The following is a 21,599-nucleotide window of genomic DNA, read 5'->3' as shown; positions in this document are numbered from 1 at the left end:
AGACGCTGGCGTGTGAAATACCAACGGGCGGTTTTGCCATAAGCACCAACGTTTTTAGCTCACACGCCAGCGTTTGTGCCAAGCTCGCCCGGTCTTCCATCGCGCGCTACTTGTTCCATCTCACTCAACAAACCAACAAATTTATTGGTTTGAACATTCATTTTTCATGTTTGTTGAGTCCATAATTGGATCAAAATCAACAAATCCTTGTTTTGTTGAGTCCATAAGAACGGCTTTAAATGTAGAATGATTTATATACTTACTAAAAGAATTTTTGGCACCTCAATTTGGGCTTATCGAATTTCCACAGTCCATACCCGCAAATAACAATTTAGGTCCATATTTACCCTCAGTTAACTTATGTAATTCTTAAGAACGATTTTTTAGGGACCATGGTTTTTTTGAGGGGACCATGGTTTTATTAGGCCACCTTCCCTATAGTTATAAGGGGTGTCCTAAATCATTGAAATGGCTAACCTACCCTTAACCTAATTTAATTTAAAACCAACCCAATAACCACCTATATATATATATATAACCACCACCTCCTCCCATCACCACGTCCCACCATGGCCGATTACCACCACCACCTACTATTATCACCACCACCAACCATCGATTACCACCACCACCACCGCCCACCACCGCCGATTACCACCACCACCACCTCCGATTATCACTACCACCAACCACCGATTACCACCACCACCTCCTCCGATTATCACCACCACCACCTCCGATTACCACCACCACCAACCACCACCACCACTATATATATAGCTTAATTTAAAACATTAACAAAGATATTCTCACAAACCTATTACTTGTCATTCGTTTTTGGTTGAATAAATGAGAAGTAATCATTAAAATGAGTTGAAAATGGAAGTTGCAGAGAGGTTTAATGGAGGTTTTTTTCAGAGAAAAGTTCGGTTATCACGAATTAATTTTTTCTTAGCCGAACTCAGAGTTCGGTTGATTCGCAAAAAAATACTTTTAACCGAACTCCTTGTATTAGAACAACACAAGTCCATAAGTTCGGTTCCTTCGCAAAATAAGGATATCACCGAACTTTAGTTTACGAAAATAATGAGAAGTCCACAAGTTCGGTTCGTTCGCAAAAATGTTAAGTTTTCTTTGTAACCGAACTCTACCTTTGAAACTTCGTAACCGAACTCTACCTAATTCGCCAAGAAATAAATTTATTAGTAACCGAACGTTTTTCTAATTGCATATATGCATATATAAGCCCAGTTCGGTTGATTCGCAAAATATGTTGAAGTTTGCGAACCAACCGAACTTCTAACACTAGGTTACTTTTAACCTACAGTTCTGTTGGGAACTTGGTTGCGTTGAAGTTTGCGAACTAACCGAACACACAAGATGTACCCAAATAAATTGTTAAGTTCAAAATTCGGTTACCTACCATTTTATCCTAGGTAACCGAATATTACATTGTACGACCAAAACCTCCATTAACGAGCGAGTTCGGTAACCTGCGTGTTTGGAAAACGTAACCGAACTACACTTTCAGGTGTGTTCGGTTACATGTTCTTCACATATGGTAACCGAATATCTACATAAAAAATTTCATTTTTTTTTTTTTTGAAATTTTGGAGCAATTCAACCAACATTATATAAGTTTGAAGCATACCTGGGTACCCAAATACCCTTCCTCCGGTTGTGGTTGGTAAAATCCATCGTTTTTCATGTTTTCCTTTTTCATCTTCTCTAACTTTACTTTCTCAATAATTCTACTTCTTTTAAAAAAACCATCTGATTTTTTAATCTCACTAATTATCTTTAACTTAATCATCTCACTAACCATTACACTAACTATTATTAACACTAACTAATCATCGCCCAAAATTAATCAAAAGGATAATTTAGGTATTAATATAAATATCTAGATAAGGGGTGCTCTAAATTTATTTTTAATGTCTTTACCCAAAATAAAACCACGGTCCCAAAAAGAAAAAACCATGTCCCCAAAAAATCGTTCATTCTTAACCTACCCAAAACCGAACTCACTCACTTCAACCATCTTCTTCTAGCTATCCACTTCAAAATCCAAACTACTTTGCTTCTCTCACAACTTCACCATTTCCACAAGGAATCAAATTCCAACACAAACCCGGAAAAGATTCTTCAAACCAAACCATAAATATCTTCTCTTCAGTTATCTTATTCATTATTCAATCAATTAAATTTATCAGAAATTCAATAAAATAAAATCAGTATAATTTCTTAACTAGGTTCCCCCAAAATCTAGGGTTTAAATGGCTGCTAGAGCGATTTCGGTGTTTGCTATATCTTCTACAGCTACTGCTGCTACACCTACTGGTTACACTAAACAGGGTCAATCTTTTTCTCCTTCTTTTCTATCTTTTCCTCGGAATTTTAAATCCGATTGCTCTTTATTAGGGCAAAATCTTTTGATTCAGTCTTCAAATTTGTCTCCTGTACTTCCTAAGAAGCCAACATGCTCAGCTGTTACTGTTCTGTATAGTCTCCCTACTGCGTAAGTCTACATAATCTCATTACTGTGCTATTTGGAATTCTGTGAAATGTATGTAAGAAGTGATGGCAATTGAATGTCTCATTTATAATGTCTTTCTCGTGTAGCAAACCCGAGAGGGAGGCGGTGGAGAACACTCCAAAGTAAGTTCCTTTATCATATTTTCAGTTATTTTTGGTGTAATTTTGATGAGATTATATTTATTGAAGTGGTATTTATAATGGGTATTGGTTGTAGATGGTCTGCGAGAGGAATTAAATCATTTGCAATGGGGGAACTGGAAGCAAGGAAGCTTAAGTACCCGAAAACTGGGACTGAAGCTCTTCTCATGGGTATCTTGGTTGAAGGTAATTTGAATTCATGAATCGTCTGATTTGTGTTTTGTGCACTATGCTTTTGTTGTTTGTTAGAGTAGTATAGGATGGAAATTTTGAAAAGAAATTTTGATCTAGGCATTAGTCATCTTTGTATGCCTGACCAGTTACCTCGTATGCGTAGATATGAAAAGTAAATCAGTTGGAACTTGGAATATAACAAGAATGTTTTGGTTCGAATATGTTTTTTATATCTCAGAGGAGTTGGTTATAGTGTGAAGAAAAAAGCTTCGAAAGAGCCTCTTAGGTTGGTAATTGAAATTGTCAGAAACAACGACCTTTGCTGCAAATAATCGAATGGAACCACAGACTTAGGATTGATATAAGTTATCGAATGTTTTTGCGCTGCAGCATATATTGGTTGCTTAAGATGGATTAGTTTTTATAGCAAAACACTGGTTAGAGATTAAACAGCTAGAAACATGATATAGATGGTTATATTTGTGGATAAGTGCCTTGGACCAATTTTGGTATGTTGTTTCTGTTGTTTGCAGGAACCAGTAATGCAGCAAAGTTTTTACGTGCAAATGGTATTACTCTTTTCAAGGTGCGAGATGAAACTATCGAATTACTTGGAAAATCAGATATGTACTATTTCAGCCCTGAGCATCCACCTCTAACTGAACAAGCTCAAAGGGCTCTAGATTGGGCTGTTGATGAGAAACTGAAATCAGGCAAGTCTTTCCGATCTTTCCGCAGCTTTCATGTGTTGTTGAATATTCATGTGTTTCTGGTCTTCTGTTATTCTGTTCTAACACTTGTTTGGATTTCGGAGTAATCATGTGTTAGTAACTAATAAGATAATTACATGCCACTGTAAGAATTTAGGATGTGAAAAAACACACCCGTTTATCAAAATTGCAAATCACAATGAGGTCGGCCTTGACAAGGATATTCTGCTATAGTACATTTTAGAAAATCTTATGATAAGGGATGGGCATAACCATGTACACGTGTTAAGATATGTTCTTCTTCCCCCTAAAGGCATAAAGCGTAGATGCCATAAACATGTGAGGGTCTCGGAACGTTAGAGTGCTGGAGATATGTTTTGGTGAGAAAATGGTATTAAACTCTATGAGCCTACCACCAAATAGTGGTTAGTCATCAAGTGGTGGTAAGAGCTAAGAACTTTCGGATTTTAATTTCTTATTTGTGAGCCTTTTGGTTGTTAAAGAACTGTTTACAGTAGCTATGTTATCTTTGTGGTTCTTCTATGACCATTATGGGCTTGTAGATGTTGGGTGTGAATGCTTTGCAAAGGCTCTAAGAATATGAGCAGAAGAATGTTTTTGCTTAAGCAGAACTTAGTTCGATTCTGTTGCCTGTATTAGGAGGTAGTTGAATTTTACTTGTGTGCCACTGTGCCTTCAGTAAAAATCTGATGAGGGTCCTACACAAACCCTGTGAGTGCCAAGATCCCTCAAAGAGATTAACTTTAAAGAAAATTGTTTATAGAATTCGCCAAAGGATTATTTTGTATGAGCCTTTCTGGGTTGCAGCTATGTTATCTTTTTGGTTCTTATGTAACGTTATATTTCAACTCCCATCTAGCATAATTTCAGATTATGCATTTTCTTACATGGCAATGTCACTCTGGTTTCTTTCCTGCGGTTTACTTTTGCACTTTAGTTATGAATCATCAAGCTCTTAAAGGCGATAATTTTCTGGATCCATGGAACCTGACCATACTCGTAGGATCCTACTTGCATCGTTCTAATTATCATCATCGTCACCAGCCTTAAACAGTATAAGCTTGACTCTATGCTTAAGGCAACGTATGCCGTTATGGGTAGCATGAGTAGATACTGTAAGTGCTTTGGAATAGAGTTTCCTTCGTTCAGGGAGTGCCTTATGTGCACCACAGTTGGCGATGCTCTGGTTAACTCAGTTTTCATCTTTAAGGTGTCATTAGGAAAAAATGGGCGTTGTCTAATGATGACAAGAAGACCATTTGATGATAGAAGGAGCTGAATCCTAAACATAAGCACACGCATATCCACGTGTGCAGACGAAAAAAAACAAAGACACAGAAGAAAAAAAAAGGAACTAAAACAGCAAATCATTTGATAATCTAAATTCTGACATTGAGAGATGGTTGGTCCATCCTCTATCTTGTAAACCATGTGAGGCATGTGCAGTTAATGGACTGTGAGTATGTTGGATTTTGCATATAGCATGTCAATGTGAACCTAATGCTTAGTGACGGATTGCATTTCTCTAATACACACCTGAAGACTTAGTTTGAAGCTAGGATCTTGGTAACTCCAAGTAGAATCTGAGAGTAGAAACTGGCTGGATGAAAGAAAATAATAGATTTGAACCTAACGGCAACCTGGTTAAACTTCTTGTTATGTTGGCTGCTTGTCGGTTGTTCATCCTTTCATGCCATCAGTAGTAATCTATGTTTTCTATAAGACTATAACATAATTAGAAAAAACATGATGTTTTGCATTTTTGTTATGAAATGCAGGTGAACCTGGAGAGATAACCACAAGCCATTTGCTTCTTGGCATTTGGTCAGAGAAAGAAGCAGCGGGTCACAAGATAATGGCTACTCTTGGCTTTGATGATGAGAAAGCGAAAGAGCTTGCCAAGACTGTAAGTTGCTAAAACTTTAATTTCTGCAGTAAATTATTCTCCATAATGTAGACTCGTTAATCATGTTTTGTTGTTCACGTTGATTTTGGTATTTTCAGGCAAACGAGGATGTTACTCTTAGCAGTAGTTAACAACTGTACTTCTAAGTGGCATATTTATTCTTTTCCTCAAAACTCATAAAGAAGAAGATTTCCGAAAAAAGAAATCATGATTGCTGTTCAATGCAGAGTTTGTCTTATCGGGAGTTTCTTTTCACTTGTGAGTTTATAAATTTGTAGCAGGTTTGAGTATTTCTGTAACAGAACAGGAATGTTTATAAAGGCAGGCAATTCAATTTTCCAACTTGCTAATACTGGGATCCCCAACTCCATTCCATTGGGGGTATAGAAACATATAGTTTTTCTTAGGTTGTGTTTGTGTAAACTCCTATCTGGAATGATTTCTTCTGTTTTGGGTTGTAGTCTTCTAGAGAGGTGATCAAGTCATTTTGATAAAGATGATCTCTCGTTTGGGCTCACTTAGGTCAGCTGCAGCAAAAGCGTAGGCCTTAGAAATCGTCATACTATCCCAAAAAATGTGGGTTAGGCGATTGTCGCTGGCACAAATTCCTGCAAGTATTGAACTTGCCTTCTCCATAACTAGTTGGTGCAACGGCCATCTTTCAATGTTGACCTTTTTTTTATTGTTAGCCTGCTAGTGCAACTGCCTCCTCCGACTAATATCTCCTCCTTTGGACAGGAATGAGACTTTAGATGAAGTGGTCTGGAAAAGATACGCTATTCCCATCTGAACAATTGTTTTACGCCCAGGATGCTGGTAGTTGTCTACTACCCTTCATGATCTTTCCAAAATGACCTAACAGCCCTAAACCAGTGTGTCCCTCGGTTACTTTTGTCGGAAGTCATTGGCACTTGGCAGCACCTATACGTTGGTTGATTCGGCTTTGCTACATACAGAACGAAGTGTATGCACCGAGAGGATCCAATGGCAGAAAGGTCACCCTCTCTGCATTGGGATAGGGGTGAGGCATGAGTGGGCCCCACCCCCTCTCACACGGTGCATACACTTCATTGTGTATAAATCATTTTCGTAGTTGATTAGGGACTATCACTGACGTCGGACATTGGCACCACATACAAGCAGTATACCAGACATTTTAATACCATGACGGATTGCAGACGCAGATACACATGCAAATTCTCTAAAAGGCAAAACAATGATCGAGAAAATGTCGTAAATGTAAGAAATTTCTTAACTCGCATGCAGAACTGCACAAGAACATGTCAGCTGATGCCACTCTGATGGACATTAACCAACAGTTACTTCCCAGTGTAAGTGCATTAAAGAAGTGCCACCAAAAACACTAACACACAAACAACAATGAGTCGTCGTTTTTTCTTTTTGATCGATACTTCGGAGCCATCAGCCATCTTCTTCTAGCTTGACTAAACAAGTGAACACTCGAGACATAATTCTTGGACCGCACAAAGAAAAACAACTGTGACCCCTCTGTTGGAGGTGCATCGTTATCCGATTATATTGATTAATGTTGAATTATGAATTATCCCCACAATTTTTGATGATTATTATCTTATCACGCTAACAATCAATGGTGGCTTTTACATGGTTTTTGAGTTGACCAGTGATTAGTGAATGAACAAATGATTTGTCTTTGTTTATGAAAAGGAAGTTTTGTTTGTTGCTCATTTCGATTTCAAACTCTTTGACTAATACGCTTTGATGTTACTTGCAACTTACAGGTATTTCTTTCTCTCTTTTGACTCCTTTTATGATTAAAGACTAAACCCCAAATCATAACTCGTATTAATTAAGCTAACACAGTTTTGTGGCCTATGGTTAAGGTGACATCCTGCAATTTAAAACCCATTTTTATGAACTAAAAATCAGCGAAACCAGTTTTTTTTCCTCTTTGTTGGTGTTGTTGTTGGTGATTCCCAAGCGTTGACCGCACGAATGGATGAAACATTTTCAAATCCATCTTTAATTATGTCCCTAGTTTTCTGGTTGGTACGTACCTAGTATTCACCTAACCTCGAGGTTGGATACCTTGTTGTGTGTTGTATAGCCCCCTTGCTGATGGGATGATTTGGCCGGAAGTAGCCTATACGAAAGGGTAACTTAAGTTCTAGGTTTCAATAAAAAACTATGGGAATTTAGGTCGATGTATGGGAAAGTGCTGCATTGGTGGCGAATCAAAAGAGATGGAGATTAGTAAATAGAACGTCTTGTGACCAAAATTTCAGGAATTGTGACGTGCCCCAAAAAATTGCTTGAATTTGCACTGCTATGCAAATCATGCTTAGTGAACCAAAATTCAGCTATATCTCAACTTTAAACATTATTCACTGAAATGCTTGTTGTCAAAGTTAGATAAGCAAAACTATCAGATGTCTGCTGACTCGGCATCTGGATCTGACTTGGTCCCTGACTCGACACGAGTCAGATATCTGATAGTTTGTTTTTTATTTTGAGTCAGATCTGACTCGCGACCTGAGTCAGACCTAACCCATGACTCGGACCCATTTGAACGGGGAATAAAATGCCCCTGACTCATGGTATCAAGTTACTGACTCAAAAAACAAACACATTGAGTCAGATTCATATGAGTCAGGTGAATCCAGTCAGATCCAGGCGAGTTAGCAGAAAATAAACATACTATATATCTTGATTTATAATCTACTAAAATCAGTCTCGGATTAGGATTAGAGCATGATAGTTGATTATCCGAATACTCTCGAAGATTGAAAACTGAAGAATAACGAAGACATCTGCGAGAACTTCATTAACAAAAGTATGTGAAGGATGACTATCTTATTTACTCATTATTTCTACAATTCTATCTTCTGAGACAATGTCATATAGCTTTATTATGTGATAAATCACAACGAAAAAGTTTTGAGTTCAAGCTTGTACTTGAAATTTTTTGATACATTAACCCAAACATTAGATGTTCATTGGTCCTATCACTTATGAGTTTTAGAATAATTTTTTGTTCAAAAAACTATATAAATGAAATACAAGCCTAAAAACGTCAAATTGTACTTCTTTTCACAAACTGCAATTTCAACGTGTTCCTGGACATTTTTTGAAATTTGATCTTGTGTTCATGAACTATGCACTTATGAGTATGTTCCTGGACACTTCAAACATATTGAGTTCGCAAACCACTTTTCTTAGTTCGCGAACTAGTATGTTTTTGGGTGTTACTGAAATCCATCATTACTTGATGGTTCACCAACCATAATTGGTTATCCGTGAGTTAGCTTTTATGCATGGTTCTTAAATCGACAAATATGCGGGTGTACTAACTTCTTTGTATTATAAGGTGGACTTCTCACATGCTTTCATGATTTTCATTCTTTAGAATCAGTCTATGTTGAGATATTTTTTATTTATTTATAATTTTTTTTATAATAGCAATTTGATCTTGTGTTCATGAACTAGCAATTACTCTAGTAATCTAATCAAGCGACCTTGAGTTTTGAAACTAAAATATGACAACCAATCTTGACATACCGATACTTGTATTTATGATTAAAGTAAATACACTTGTGCGTTAATCAAAACACTTGGTTTGATCCCATAGTTAGGTTCGGTTACGGACTTATACTATATACCAAGTGTATACCTTGTGGTTGCTATCTTTTTGACAGTCTTTGTCTATATTAGATCATGCAAAGAATCTGTCATATAGGTTGCCATTGAAAATATCGTGATGTTCTTGGTACCCTCGTAATTTCATATTTTTCTTAGCTCACGAACTTGCGGTTTATCACAAGAAACAATTGCTTGAACCTTAAACAATCTAGCATGTTTCATCATGATAAATAGAGGACTCACTGCATGTTAGAATCCCAATCCGTAAATGATGTATACTAGATGCAGATAGATTCAGACTTATATTTCTTCGTGAAACATAACTAGGTTACGACTTTGAAGACTTCACTTGAGATTCTTGAAGCTCGGTCAGACTATCTTTTTACATGATAGATCTTTGATATCCGGAATCTTACAAGGATTTGAGCAATTAATATGATAAACTAGACGACCACTGCCATGGGGGGACGAGGAAACGAAAAAATACAATGATATTTGGGACATTGATGAGCCTGTTCCATAAATAAATATTTTATTTTTGTAACAAGTTAAAATACCATGAACTCTCTCTTTTAATTTTTGATAACTAAATTTAACAATTCATATGGATTTTGCCAAAATTTCACTCATTTTCACTGCTCATCGGATCATCCCATTGGCCATTCATCTATAAAAATTATCTAAGTGTGCAAATTTATTTAATTCTCATATATGCTTGTTTTCAAATCTGAATACCTTAACGAAATTTCAAGTTGTTTATGGGTGAAAATCGTTTCTGCCAATTTTGGCAATTTCGGTAGGTGAATGAGAAACAAATCCAAACCCTAAACAAATGTACTGCACAGGAGTACTTTAGATTCGAGAGATCAATCTATACAACTCCGGCCTAAACCAAGAAATGGTCGTTCCGGATTTGCTTCGGTCACAAAGAGGAGGAGAAGAGTTGGTTTAGGGAGGGAAGAGAAGAGAGTGTTGAGATCAGAACAGTTCTGGAAGAGTAGTACTTGACTTGTATCAGAAGGTGAAAGCTTTGGGAAATCTAGAAAAGTTGCCTTTCTGAGTGTTGTATTTCTCCTTGACCAAAAACTTGTTGTCTTGGTGGAAATAGGTAAGACCTATTTATACAAGTCTAAGTGAAACGTACTCTGGCCTCGTAAGAAAAAGAAACGGATGAGTTAAATGGGAAGAGGTGGTAACGCCTGGTATTGATGGAATTTGATGGAATTGATGTTCCATAATGAATGAGCGTTTCACCATTACTTCCTGCATTTACTAACCGTTTTATTCTTAATACACTGTCTTGAAACGGGCATTTGTGTATGCTGCACGTTGTAAACCACCAAACCAGAACCTTAAAGAGCATCCCCCAGTTTGTGACATGTATTGATGTCTCGAGTGTTTTCGTGGAAAACGTGTAGCATGTCGCTAGTGTTTGATAAGTTGAGCTTGAGAGATGTGTCGGCTCAGTGGCGACCTTCGACGATCGAGATTTTGCATCTTAAGAGAAATCGTGGCCTTTGATGTAGGCGCGGCATGCCAAAGTGCAAGGGTTGCACGGCATGTGCCAATGGCTTGTGCGGAATGCCTTGGTTGTAGGTTGCACATCGGGTGCAAGTGGTAATGCCAAAATGCAAGTGTTGCATGGCATGTGCCAATGGCGCGCTAACGGCTTTGTCCCTAAGTTTGCACGGCTTGGCATGCTAGGTTGCAAGGGTCGCTTGGCATGTGCCAATGGCGCGTGTGGCGGCTTGGCACTAGGTTTGCACGGCTTGGCATGCTAGGTTCCAAGCTTCGCTTGGCATGTGCCAATGGCGTGTATGGCGTCTTGGCCCTAGGTTAGCACGTCTTGGCATGCTAGGTCGCAAGCGTCGGTTGGCATGTGCCAATGGCGCGTGTGGCGGCTTGGCCCTAGGTTTGCACGGCTTGGCATGCTAGGTCGCAAGCGTCGCTTGGCATGTGCCAATGGCGCGTGTGGCGGCTGGGCCCTAGGTTTGCACGGCTTGGCATGCTAGGTCGCAAGCGTCGCTTGGCATGTACCAATGGCACGTGTGGCGGCTTGGCCCTAGGTTTGCACGGCTTGGCATGCTAGGTCGCAAGCGTTGCTTGGCATGTACCAATGGCGCGCGTGGCGGCTTGACCCTAGGTTTGCACGGCTTGGCATGCTAGGTCGCAAGCGTCGCTTGGCATGTGCCAATGGCGCGCGTGGCGGCTTGGCCCTAGGTTTGCACGGTCGCTTGGCATGTGCCAATGGCGCGTGTGGCAGCTTGGCCCTAGGTTTGCACGGCTTGGCATGCTAGGTCGCAAATGTCGCTTGGCATGTGCCAATGGCGCGTGTGGCGGCTTGGACCTAGGTTTGCACGGCTTGGCATGCTAGGTCGCAAGCGTCGCTTGGCATGTGCCAATGGCGCGTGTGGCGGCTTGGCCCTAGGTTTGCACGGCTTGGCATGTTAGGTCGCAAGCGTCGCTTGGCATGTGCCAATGGCGTGTGTGGCGGTTTGGCCCTAGGTTTGCACGGCTTGGAATGCTAGGTCTCAAGCGTCGCTTGGAATGTGCCAATGGCGCGTGTGGAGGCTTGGCCCTAGGTTTGCACGGCTTGGCATGCTAGGTTGCAAGCGTCGCTTGGCATGTGCCAATGGCGCGTGTGGCGGTTTGGCCCTAGGTTTGCGCAGCTTGGCATGCTAGGTCGCAAGCGTCGCTTGGCATGTGCAAACGGCGCGTGTGGCGCAATGAGTGTGCAACTCGAATTTGGCACGGTTGCCGTGAAGCACAATGATTGTGCGGCTTTGGTTTTGGCATAGTTGTCGTGATGCGCAGCGATCGTGCGGCTAGGTTTTGGCATGGTTTCCATGATGCGCAGCGATTGTGCGGCTTTGGTTTTGGCATAGTTTCCATGATGCGCAGCGATTGGGCGTCTTTGGTTTTGGCATAGTTCCCATGATGCGCAACGATCGTGCGGCTTGGTTTTGGCATGGTTGCCATGATACGCAGCGATTGTTCGGCTTTGGTTTTAGCATAGTTGCCATGATGCGCATCGATTGTGCGGCTTTGGTTTTGGCATAGTTTCCATGATGCGCATCGATTGTAGGGCTTAGGGTTTTGTGTGTCGAAACCCTAGTTTAGCATTTGAAAAAAGATACCCTGGTAATTTTTTACATAAGTGCATTAAATGTTCTAATAAATGTGTTTAGCGTCACCGGTGACGTCATGCTATGCGTAAGGTTTTACGATTTTACCCCTTGTCTAAAAACCACCATCAATATTAAGTCCCCTGCTTAGCTTGGAACAGGGGCCTTGTTGCAAGGTAAGCATAAGATGGTGACAGACGAGGATAGAACTGAGACAGTAAGTCATGAAAGAGGGCCGAGGATATTTGTCTGACCTTTTTCAAGATGTAAGTAGAATTTGCAATCCTTGCATCTGGTAGCTTTGCACGAATCCCAGTATGACTAGGTGTCTTTGGGGCCAGGCTTTGGGACGCGAGGCGGAGCTGCTAGCATAGACTTGGCATGAAAGGGATTTGTCAGCACCAATGGGCTAAGAATGGGCGTGGGCCGCTTGGAAAAGCATGGAGTCGGCGAGGGCAGCGCGGCAAGGGGAAATGCAGGTTGCCGGCAAGGCTTTGACATGGTCCACTAGTAAGGCGTTGGCATGGAAAGCGCGGATTGTCCTGGCTGGCGCGGAGCGTTGGTATTGGATGGGATTAGCATGAAAGGCGCGGGGTGTTTCAAAAGCTGACGTGGAGTGTTGGCAAGACTGGCACTGGAAAGGAAAGCGCGGATGTCTTGAGAGTGGCAAGGCTTGCTCTTGTGGGCCCGATCGCCTTTCTTCATGCGCGACTTTAACAGGGAATTCTTTCCTTATTCAAAAATCTTTTTCGAGAGGTAGGTAGCATTCGCAATCCTTTCATCTGGTAGCTTTGCGCAAATCCCGGTATGATTGGGTGTCTTCAGGGCTAGGCTTTGGAACGCGAGGCGGAGCTGCTAGCATGGACTTGGCATGAAGGGGACCCATTAGCACTGACGGGCATGGAACGGGTGTGGACCTCTCTGTAAAGCGCTTGGCAAGGCATGGCGCTGGTAAGGGAAGCGCTTTGGAAGGAAACGCTTGCAAGGTAAGCGCTTGCGGTTTAGGGTTTGACACGCCGCAACCCTGATTAGCGCCCTTTGCTAGAATCGTTGTAGAATCCGCGTACAGACTTGGATTTTGACGGTCCGCTCATTTATCGGACACGAAACAGAATTCTCTATCTTCCCACGAGGGAATATTTAGGTTTCGAGCTCGCTTAGGAGGTGAAAACGGCCCGACAGTGAAAATCAGGAAGAAGTCAGGAGGGATGTTGCAGGCCCGGCGTGGCATAGTCGCGCGCCAGTCACTTATTCCTGTTCATGGAGCAAGAAGGAATCTTCATTCTGTTCAAGCTCTAAAAACTCTGTTCGCATGGAAAGAGGTATCGACCCCTCTTCTGTTTTCTGTTGCTCATCCGGGTTCGTGCTTTCGTTCGCAGTGTCTCTCCAGTGGATTCCAAAATTTACCAAACTCCATTGCATTCTTGGGATGGATGGATGAAACATACGCTCGACAGCGATCATGTCAGGGCTAACCTTGGAGGTTGTGGTTGCGTTGTCGGTCCATCCTTGACTTGAGGTTGTTCAGTGTCTGGACCTTCCGATCAGGACGATGATATGCCGTGGATGATTGTATGGTAGAAATCTCCCAAAGCCACAGTATGAAATAGATGAGTTGGGAGACATTCTGTTGCCGATGTGCTGATATCAAGTCTTCAAGTACTTTGTACCAAGAGACATCCTTTGAACCAGCTTCTGAATCTTGGACTGTCATATGGAATAAGATGCGGTGAGCAGTCCCCAGTTATCTTCTTGTTAAATCCGATGACGTGGCCGAATATGTGAATGTATCCTTGTGGTGTGCTTTTGGAGTCTTCGATGCACATGTACGACTTCATGTTGAGAAATTCTTGCGGATCGTAAAACTTCGGCAGCGATGATGTTGAAATCAGATATAACCAGGTTGAGGGGAGTGAAAGCGTCCCATGCTGGTAGTCCCCATGTGTAGCTTACTTTCATTGCATCGCCTTGCATCCACGTCCACGGAATTTGATGCAAGCTTATTGTACTCTTCTAGATGTGATGTCGGGATGGACTGCGATGATCAGTGCCCAGTCGCGCTCTTCTTTAGTTTCTGAAGTTGTTTCCTCTGGGAAGGCTTGGGATCTGTCGCGGCCTCGTAGAGTGTCGAAGGCGTCTTCTATACAGAGAGGTGATGATATTCTTGCGCTGCACCCTTGAAGAGTAGATAACCTTGTTGTGGCTATGTCCTTTTTGGTTGACTGTGTCTTTCGAGATTTGACAGTGAAGGGATTCCGTATATATCCTCAGTTCCCAAGTATGGTTTACATGTTTCCATCTTTGTAGTGATTGCTGCTGTGGTGAAGCTCTGGCTGATATCAACAAATGAGCGGCAACATTTCTTGGTAGCAGATGTAGTCAGAGGAGACTGCATTCTCGTGGTAACAAGGTAGGTTTGCTGGAATTGTACGGGCATCCATGAAAGTAAAAGGATTGGCTGGATGTGTTAACGAGCAAACTGTCCATGATCACGAGTTTTGGCGGGATGGATTAAGAGGCGGCCATGACTATGAATAATGGTTGGTTGTGATCATGATCCTTGACATGGGGAGCGCAGTGGTACGATCCTTTGCAGGAAGAAGCGGCGTTGAAGCAGCTTTGGTTCTTGTGGAGGATGTTAAAACTTAGGGAGCCAAACGCTGAAGTTTCGGCTTCGGATCCTGGAGCAGTTTATGGAAAGAACGCTGAAGCGGAGCGGCTGAGCGAATGTTAAAGCGGAGCGGATGCTGAAGCGAACATTGAAGCGGAGCCGCTGGAGAGGCTGCGTCAATCAGTGTGTTGTAAGGCTGGACGTACTTCAAGCGGACAGTGGTTAGGAGTCCCCAGTTCCATCTATCAATCGTTCTCTCCGAGGGAGGTTGGGATTTGGGGACGATTTCTCTGGTTGGAAAAGGATGCTTCCCTGATGCGGTACGGTCGAGGGCTGCAAATATGTCTTGACGTTGTTCCTTGGAGAAACATATAATCTCATATAAATGTTTCATCACGGACTGTACAGTTTTGTGGTCGAAGTCCCCAGAAATCATGCGTCTCTTGACAAGAAGAGAGTCTTCATGAACTCAGGGGGTTTGATGATTTTCTTTGCTTCGATTTTGGAGAAGTCGTTCCTGATCTTTACGTGTGATGAAATCGGATTGCTGATTCCCTACGGGGAATTCAAGTGCAACGCTAGAAGGATGTAAGCTGCTAGCACTGGGAAGATGTAAGCTGCTGTAAAGATCCAAGTTGTTGTAAAGATGCAAGCTGGAAGTGCAAGTGTGACACTGGAAGGACGCAATCTTTCAGCGCGCTGGAAAAGATGCAAGCTGCCGGTGCTGGAAAGATGTAAATTGCCGGTGTCGGAAGGACGCAAGCTGTCAGCGCTGGAAGACGCAAGTTGTCGGTGCCGGAAGGACGCAAGCTGTCAGCGCTGGAAGACGCAAGTTGCCAGTGCTTGAAGGACGCAAGCTATCAGCGCGCTGGAAAAGATGCAAGTTGTTGGCCCTGGAAAGATGCAAGTTGTTAGCTCTGCATCTTGTTGGAACGAGCGCTAGCTTGACATGGACGCTGGCTTGGCATGGCGCTGGTTCCGGAGTGGGCGCTGTCTTGGCGTGGTGCGGTAGCAATAAAGCGGGCCAGCATATTCCAGGTATGTACTCCAGAGTTTCTTGTGTTGGTGCAAACCCTATCCATAGGTACGCCTCCCATAAACCTGTAGAAATATTGTTCTTCTCTTCGAATATTACCGTGGTAGCGTCAGCTACCTCATGAATAGTGACTGGTAATCGTTATGATGCAAAGTAGGTATACATGGGCATGCAACTGATTCCATGAAAACTGGGCATTAGGGTTTCTTTGAGATCCAAGGTTGCAGGCCAAGGCGACCGAAGGTCCTTCTGCGGACGTGGTCAAACAACAAGAGGCGGAGGTTGGAAGGCTGTCCAAAGAGTTGGATCTGAAACAGGCGGTCCTCCAAATGACGAAGGACGTCTTCTTCGAGAAGAGCAAACCACTGTTGAATGGCTTCCTTTGGATGCACTTCTGTCTTCTGAAATTCTTTTTTTTTTGAAAGGCAAATGAAACACCTGCCTTATGGTTTTGATTTTCTGGATTTCTGGGTTGATAGACAAGTGTTACCTATGAGGGTTTTGGGGTTATCATTCGGGATGAACAGTTTTAGGATGATGTCGTTTTTTGATTATGATTGTAAGTGTACGAAAATCCCAGGGAAGATATGGAATCGTGAACATTGAGTGTTGGTAGATGACATGGGATGAAACATAACATGGCTATTGGTTGTGTCATTCTCGTGAAAACTTGAAATTGTAAACCATATATTCTGTCTAGGAAAGACTTACTCGGTTTCCCGGATCTTCTGATGAAAAGGGGAACCTCCTTGTGTAAGATCGAGTTTTGTGGGAAGAACCTCCGCGATTGTGGGAAGTCCCCAGTCGTTTTGAGTCACTTGATGACTGGATCGTTTGCTTTCGGTTTCTGTGAAATCCCCAGCCATCTCTCGCGGTCTGCGACTGGTAACCAGGTTGTTTGGTAGTCGAGTTGTAGATCCCTGAACAGATCTCTTGCTTCTGCCGTCCTGATGTCTGGATCGAAGTATGAGATTGAGGATTGAAAAATGACATTGTAACCGAAAGATCAATCTCCCACTGTGGTCGCCAGTTGTTTACGGGGGAAAATCGTTTCTGCCGATTTTGGTAATTCCGGTAAGTGAGTGAGAAAAAGATCTAAACCCTACACAAATGTACTGCACGGGAGTACTTAAGATTCGAGAGATCATTCTGTACAACTCCGGCCTAAACCAAGAAATTTTCGTTCCGGATTTGCTTCGGTCACAAAGAGGAGGAGAAGGGATGGTTTAGGGAGGGAAGCGAAGAGAGTGTTGAGATCAGAGCAGTTCTAGAAGAGTATTACTTGACTTGTATCAGAAGGTGAAAACTTTTGGGAAAGCTATCAAAGTTGCCTTTCTGAGTATTGTATTTCTCCTGACCAAAAACTTGTTGTCTTGGTGGAAATAGGTAAGACCTATTTATACAAGTCTAAGTGAAACGTACTCTGGCCTCGTAAGAAAAAGAAACGGATGAGTTAAATGGGAAGAGGTGGTAACGCCTGTTATTGATGGAATTTGATGGAATTGATGTTTCATAATGAAAGAGCGTTTCACCATTACTTCCTGCATTTACTAACCGTTTTATTCTTAATACACTGTCTTGAAACGGGCATTTGTGTATGACGCACGCTGTAAACCGCCAAACCAAAACCCTAAAGAGCATCCCCCAGTTTGTGACATGTATTGATGTCTCGAGTGTTTTCGTGGAAAACGTGTAGCATGTCGCTGGTGTTTGATAAGTTGAGCTTGAGAGATGTGTCGGCTCAGTGGAGACCTTCGACGGTCGAGATTTTGCATCTTAAGAGAAATCGTGGCCTTTGATGTAGGCGCGACATGCCAAAGTGCAAGGGTTTCACGGCATGTGCCAATGGCTTGTGCGGAATGCCTTGGTTGTAGGTTGCACATCGGGTGCAAGTGGTAATGCCAAAATGCAAGTGTTGCATGGCATGTGCCAATGGCGCGTGTAGCATCTTTGGCCCTAGGTTTGCACGGCATGGCATGTGCCAATGGCGCGTGTGGCGGCTTGGCACTAAGTTTGCACGGCTTGGCATGCTAGGTTGCAAGCGTCGCTTGGCATGTGCCAATGGCGCGTGTGGCGGCTTGTCCCTAGGTTTGCACGGATTGGCATGCTAGGTCGCAAACGTCGCTTGGCATGTGCCGCCACACGCGCCATTGGCACATACCAAGCGACGCTTGCGACCTAGCATGCCAAACCGTGCAAACCTAGGGCCAAGCCGCCACACGCGCCATTGGCACATGCCAAGCGACGCTTGCGACCTCGCATGCAAAGCCGTGCAAATCTAGGGCCAAGCCGCCACACGCGCCATTGGCACATACCAAGCGACGCTTGCGACCTAGCATGCCAAGCTTTGCAAACCTAGGGCCAAGTCGCCACACGCGCCATTGGCACATGCCAAGCGACGCTTGCGACCTAGCATGCCAAGCCGTGCAAACCTAGGGCCAAGCCGCCACACGCGCCATTGGCACATGCCAAGCGACGCTTGCGACCTCGCATGCCAAGCCGTGCAAATCTAGGGCCAAGCGGTAACACGCGCCATTGGCACATTCCAAGCGACGCTTGCGACCTAGCATGCCAAGCGTGCAAACTTAGGGCCAAGCCTCCACATGCGCCATTTTCACATGCCAAGCGACGCTTGCGACCTAGCATGCCAGGCGGTGCAAACCTAGGGCCAAGCCGCCACACGCGCCATTGGCACATGCCAAGCGACGCATGAAACCTAGCATACCAAGCCGTACAAACCTAGGGCCAATCCGCCACACGCGCCATTGGCACATGACAAGCGACATTTGCGACCTAGCATGCCAAGCGGTGCAAACCTAGGGCCAAGCCGCCACACGCGCCATTGGCACATGCCAAGCGACGCTTGCGACCTAGCATGCCAAGCCGTGCAAACCTAGGGCCAAGCCGCCACACGCGCCATTGGCACATGCCAAGAGACGCTTGCGACCTAGCATGCCAAGCCGTGCAAACCTAGGGCCAAGCCGCCATACTCGCCATTGGCACATGTCATGCGACGGTTGCGACCTAGCATGCCAAGCCGTGCAAACCTAGGGCCAAGCCGCCACACGCGCCATTGGCACATTCCAAGCGATGCTTGCGACCTAGCATGCCAAGCCGTGCAAACCTAGGGCCAAGCCGCCACACGCGCCATTGGCACATGCCAAGCGACGCTTGCGACCTAGCATGCCAAGCGGTGCAAACGTAGGGCCAAGCCGCCACACGCGCCATTGGCACATGCCAAGCGACGCTTGCAACCTAGAATGCCAAGCCGTGCAAACCTAGGGCCAAGCCGCCACACGTGCCATTGGCACATGCCAAGCGACAGTTGCGACCTACCATGCCAAGCCGTGCAAACCAAGGGCCAAGCCGCCACACGCGCCATTGGCACATGCCAAGCGACGCTTGAGACCTAGCATGCCAAGCCGTGCAAACCTAGGGCCAAGCCGCCACACGCGCCATTGGCACATGCCAAGCGACGCTTGCGACCTAGCATGCAAAGTCGTGCAAACCTAGGGCCAAGCCGCCACACGCGCCATTGGCACATGCCAAGCGACGCTTGCGACCTAGCATGCCAAGCCGTGCAAACCTAGGGCCAAGCCGCCACACGCGCCATTGGCACATGCCAAGCGACGCTTGCGACCTAGCATGCCAAGCCGTGCAAACCTAGGGCCAATCCGCCACACGCGCCATTGGCACATGCCAAGCGATGCTTGCGACCTAGCATGCCAAGCCGTGCAAACCTAGGGCCAAGCCGCCACACACGCCATTGGCACATTCCAAGGGACACTTGCGACCTAGCATGCCAAGTCGTGCAAACCTAGGGCCAATCCGCCACACGCGCCATTGGCACATGCCAAGCGACGCTTGCGACCTAGCATGCAAAGTCGTGCAAACCTAGGGACAAGCCGCCACACGCGCCATTGGCACATGCCAAGCGACGCTTGCGACCTAGCATGCCAAACCGTGCAAACCTATGGCCAAGCCGCCACACGTGCTATTGGCACATGCCCAGCGACGCTTGCGACCTGGCATGCCAAGCCGTGCAAACCTAGGGCCAAGCCACCACACGCGTCATTGGCTCATGCCAAGCCTTGCAAACCTAGTGCCAAGCCGCCACACGCGCCATTGTCACATGCCAAGCGACCCTTGCAACCTAGCATGCCAAGCCGTGCAAACCTAGGTCTAAAGCCGCTACGCGCGCCATTGACACCTGCCATGCAACACTTTCATTTTGGCATTACCACTTGCATTCGATGTGCAACCTACAACCAAGGCATTTCGCACAAGCCATTGGCACATGTCGTGCAACCCTTGCACTTTGGCATGCCGCGCCTACATCAAAGGCCACGATTTCTCTTAAGATGCAAAATCTCGACTGTCGAAGGTCGCCACTGAGCCGGCACATATCTCAAGCTCAACTTATCAAACACCAGCGACATGCTACACGCTTTCCAAGAAAATACTCGAGACATCAATACATGTCACAAACTGGGGGATGCTCTTTAGGGTTTTGGTTTGGCGGTTTACAACGTGCGGCATACACAAATGCCCGTTTCAAGACAGTGTATTAAGAATAAAACGGTTATTAAATGCAGGAAGTAATGGTGAAACGCTCTTTCATTATGGAACATCAATTCCATCAATACCATGCGTTATCACCTCTTCCCATTTAACTCATCCGTTTCTTTTTCTTACGAGGCCAGAGTACGTTTCACTTAGACTTGTATAAATAGGTCTTACCTATTTCCACCAAGACAACAAGTTTTTGGTCAGGAGCAATACAATACTCAGAAAGGAAACTTTGCTAGCTTTCCCAAAAGCTTTCACCTTCTGATACAAGTCAAGTAATACTCTTCCAGAACTGTTCTGGTCTCAACAGTCTCTTCACTTCCCTCCCTAAACCATCCCTTCTCCTTCTCTTTGTGAATGAAGCAAATCTGGAACGGCCATTTCTTGGTTTAGGCCGGAGTTGTACAGATTGATCTCTCGAATCTAAAGTACTCCCGTGCAGTACATTTGTTTAGGGTTTAGATCTGTTTCTCACTCACTTACCGGAATTACCAAAATCGGCAGAAACGATTTTCACCCATAAATACAAGTCTAAACAGGTTCTCCCCTTTTGTCGACATTATGCATGACAACCCTAGTATGCGTTATCTAAAGACTCAAAATGATAAACACATAATAAAATCATAAGTCAAACAACTAGACAACGTCATCAAAGTAATCCAACAACATTCATACTCGAATGCGGTGTATCCTTGGACTCATTCGAACAACCAATGTTGTTTCAATCTTTACATTAGTTATTAGCATTACACATTGAAATGAGGGGTTATCAAGTACACCATCAAATTTTTCGTAATAGAAGCTATAGACAAAACCTTGAGTGAACTTTATTCAGGAATAAACCAAACAAAGAAATATTCTTGGTTATTTATTTTATTTGGTAAGTAATGGTTAGTTTTAATAAAAGATTCTTAAATCACAAGGATTGGTTAAAACATAACATGCTTGTACTTTTAATTACAAAGACAAAATAAATATAATATGAAAATTAAAAGCAAATAGTACACTAGAAATTTTGTTATCGAGGATAACTGTAAAGAAGCAAAAGCCAGTGATCTTGTACAGTAAACACACATTATATTAAGTCGCTACAAAAATTAGCCTACTATAATACTTTGGTCTGGAATGTAGTTGAGAAAGAAAAAAAAAAAAC

General features: G+C 43.8%; 1 protein-coding gene across 1 annotated transcript; it reads left to right on the top strand.

The window, feature by feature from the left end:
- The first annotated feature begins 2,015 nt into the window (after positions 1–2,015).
- On the top strand, positions 2,016–5,890 carry LOC113275102 (ATP-dependent Clp protease ATP-binding subunit CLPT1, chloroplastic-like). Its single transcript, XM_026524540.1, has 6 exons — positions 2,016–2,518; positions 2,623–2,658; positions 2,753–2,862; positions 3,384–3,563; positions 5,360–5,487; positions 5,586–5,890. The coding sequence occupies exons 1-6, from the start codon at positions 2,277–2,279 to the stop codon at positions 5,616–5,618; spliced, it is 729 nt and encodes a 242-aa protein (XP_026380325.1). The 5' UTR covers positions 2,016–2,276; the 3' UTR covers positions 5,619–5,890.
- The last annotated feature ends 15,709 nt before the right edge of the window (positions 5,891–21,599 follow it).

The sequence above is a fragment of the Papaver somniferum genome, chromosome 4 (genome assembly GCF_003573695.1).
Source record: "Papaver somniferum cultivar HN1 chromosome 4, ASM357369v1, whole genome shotgun sequence".
Lineage (NCBI taxonomy): Eukaryota > Viridiplantae > Streptophyta > Magnoliopsida > Ranunculales > Papaveraceae > Papaver > Papaver somniferum.
Note: the sequence above shows the minus strand (reverse complement) of the source record. Positions and strands in the feature narration are given on the sequence as shown.

What these genes read in the sequence shown, in the direction of transcription:
- LOC113275102 (XM_026524540.1), top strand. Translation starts at nt 2,277, where the DNA reads ATGGCTGCTAGAGCGATTTCGGTGTTTGCTATATCTTCTACAGCTACT. An exon ending in GCGGTGGAGAACACTCCAAA is followed by an intron (nt 2,659 to 2,752) that starts GTAAGTTCCTTT and finishes TATTGGTTGTAG; the next exon opens with ATGGTCTGCGAGAGGAATTA. An exon ending in CGAAAGAGCTTGCCAAGACT is followed by an intron (nt 5,488 to 5,585) that starts GTAAGTTGCTAA and finishes TGGTATTTTCAG; the next exon opens with GCAAACGAGGATGTTACTCT.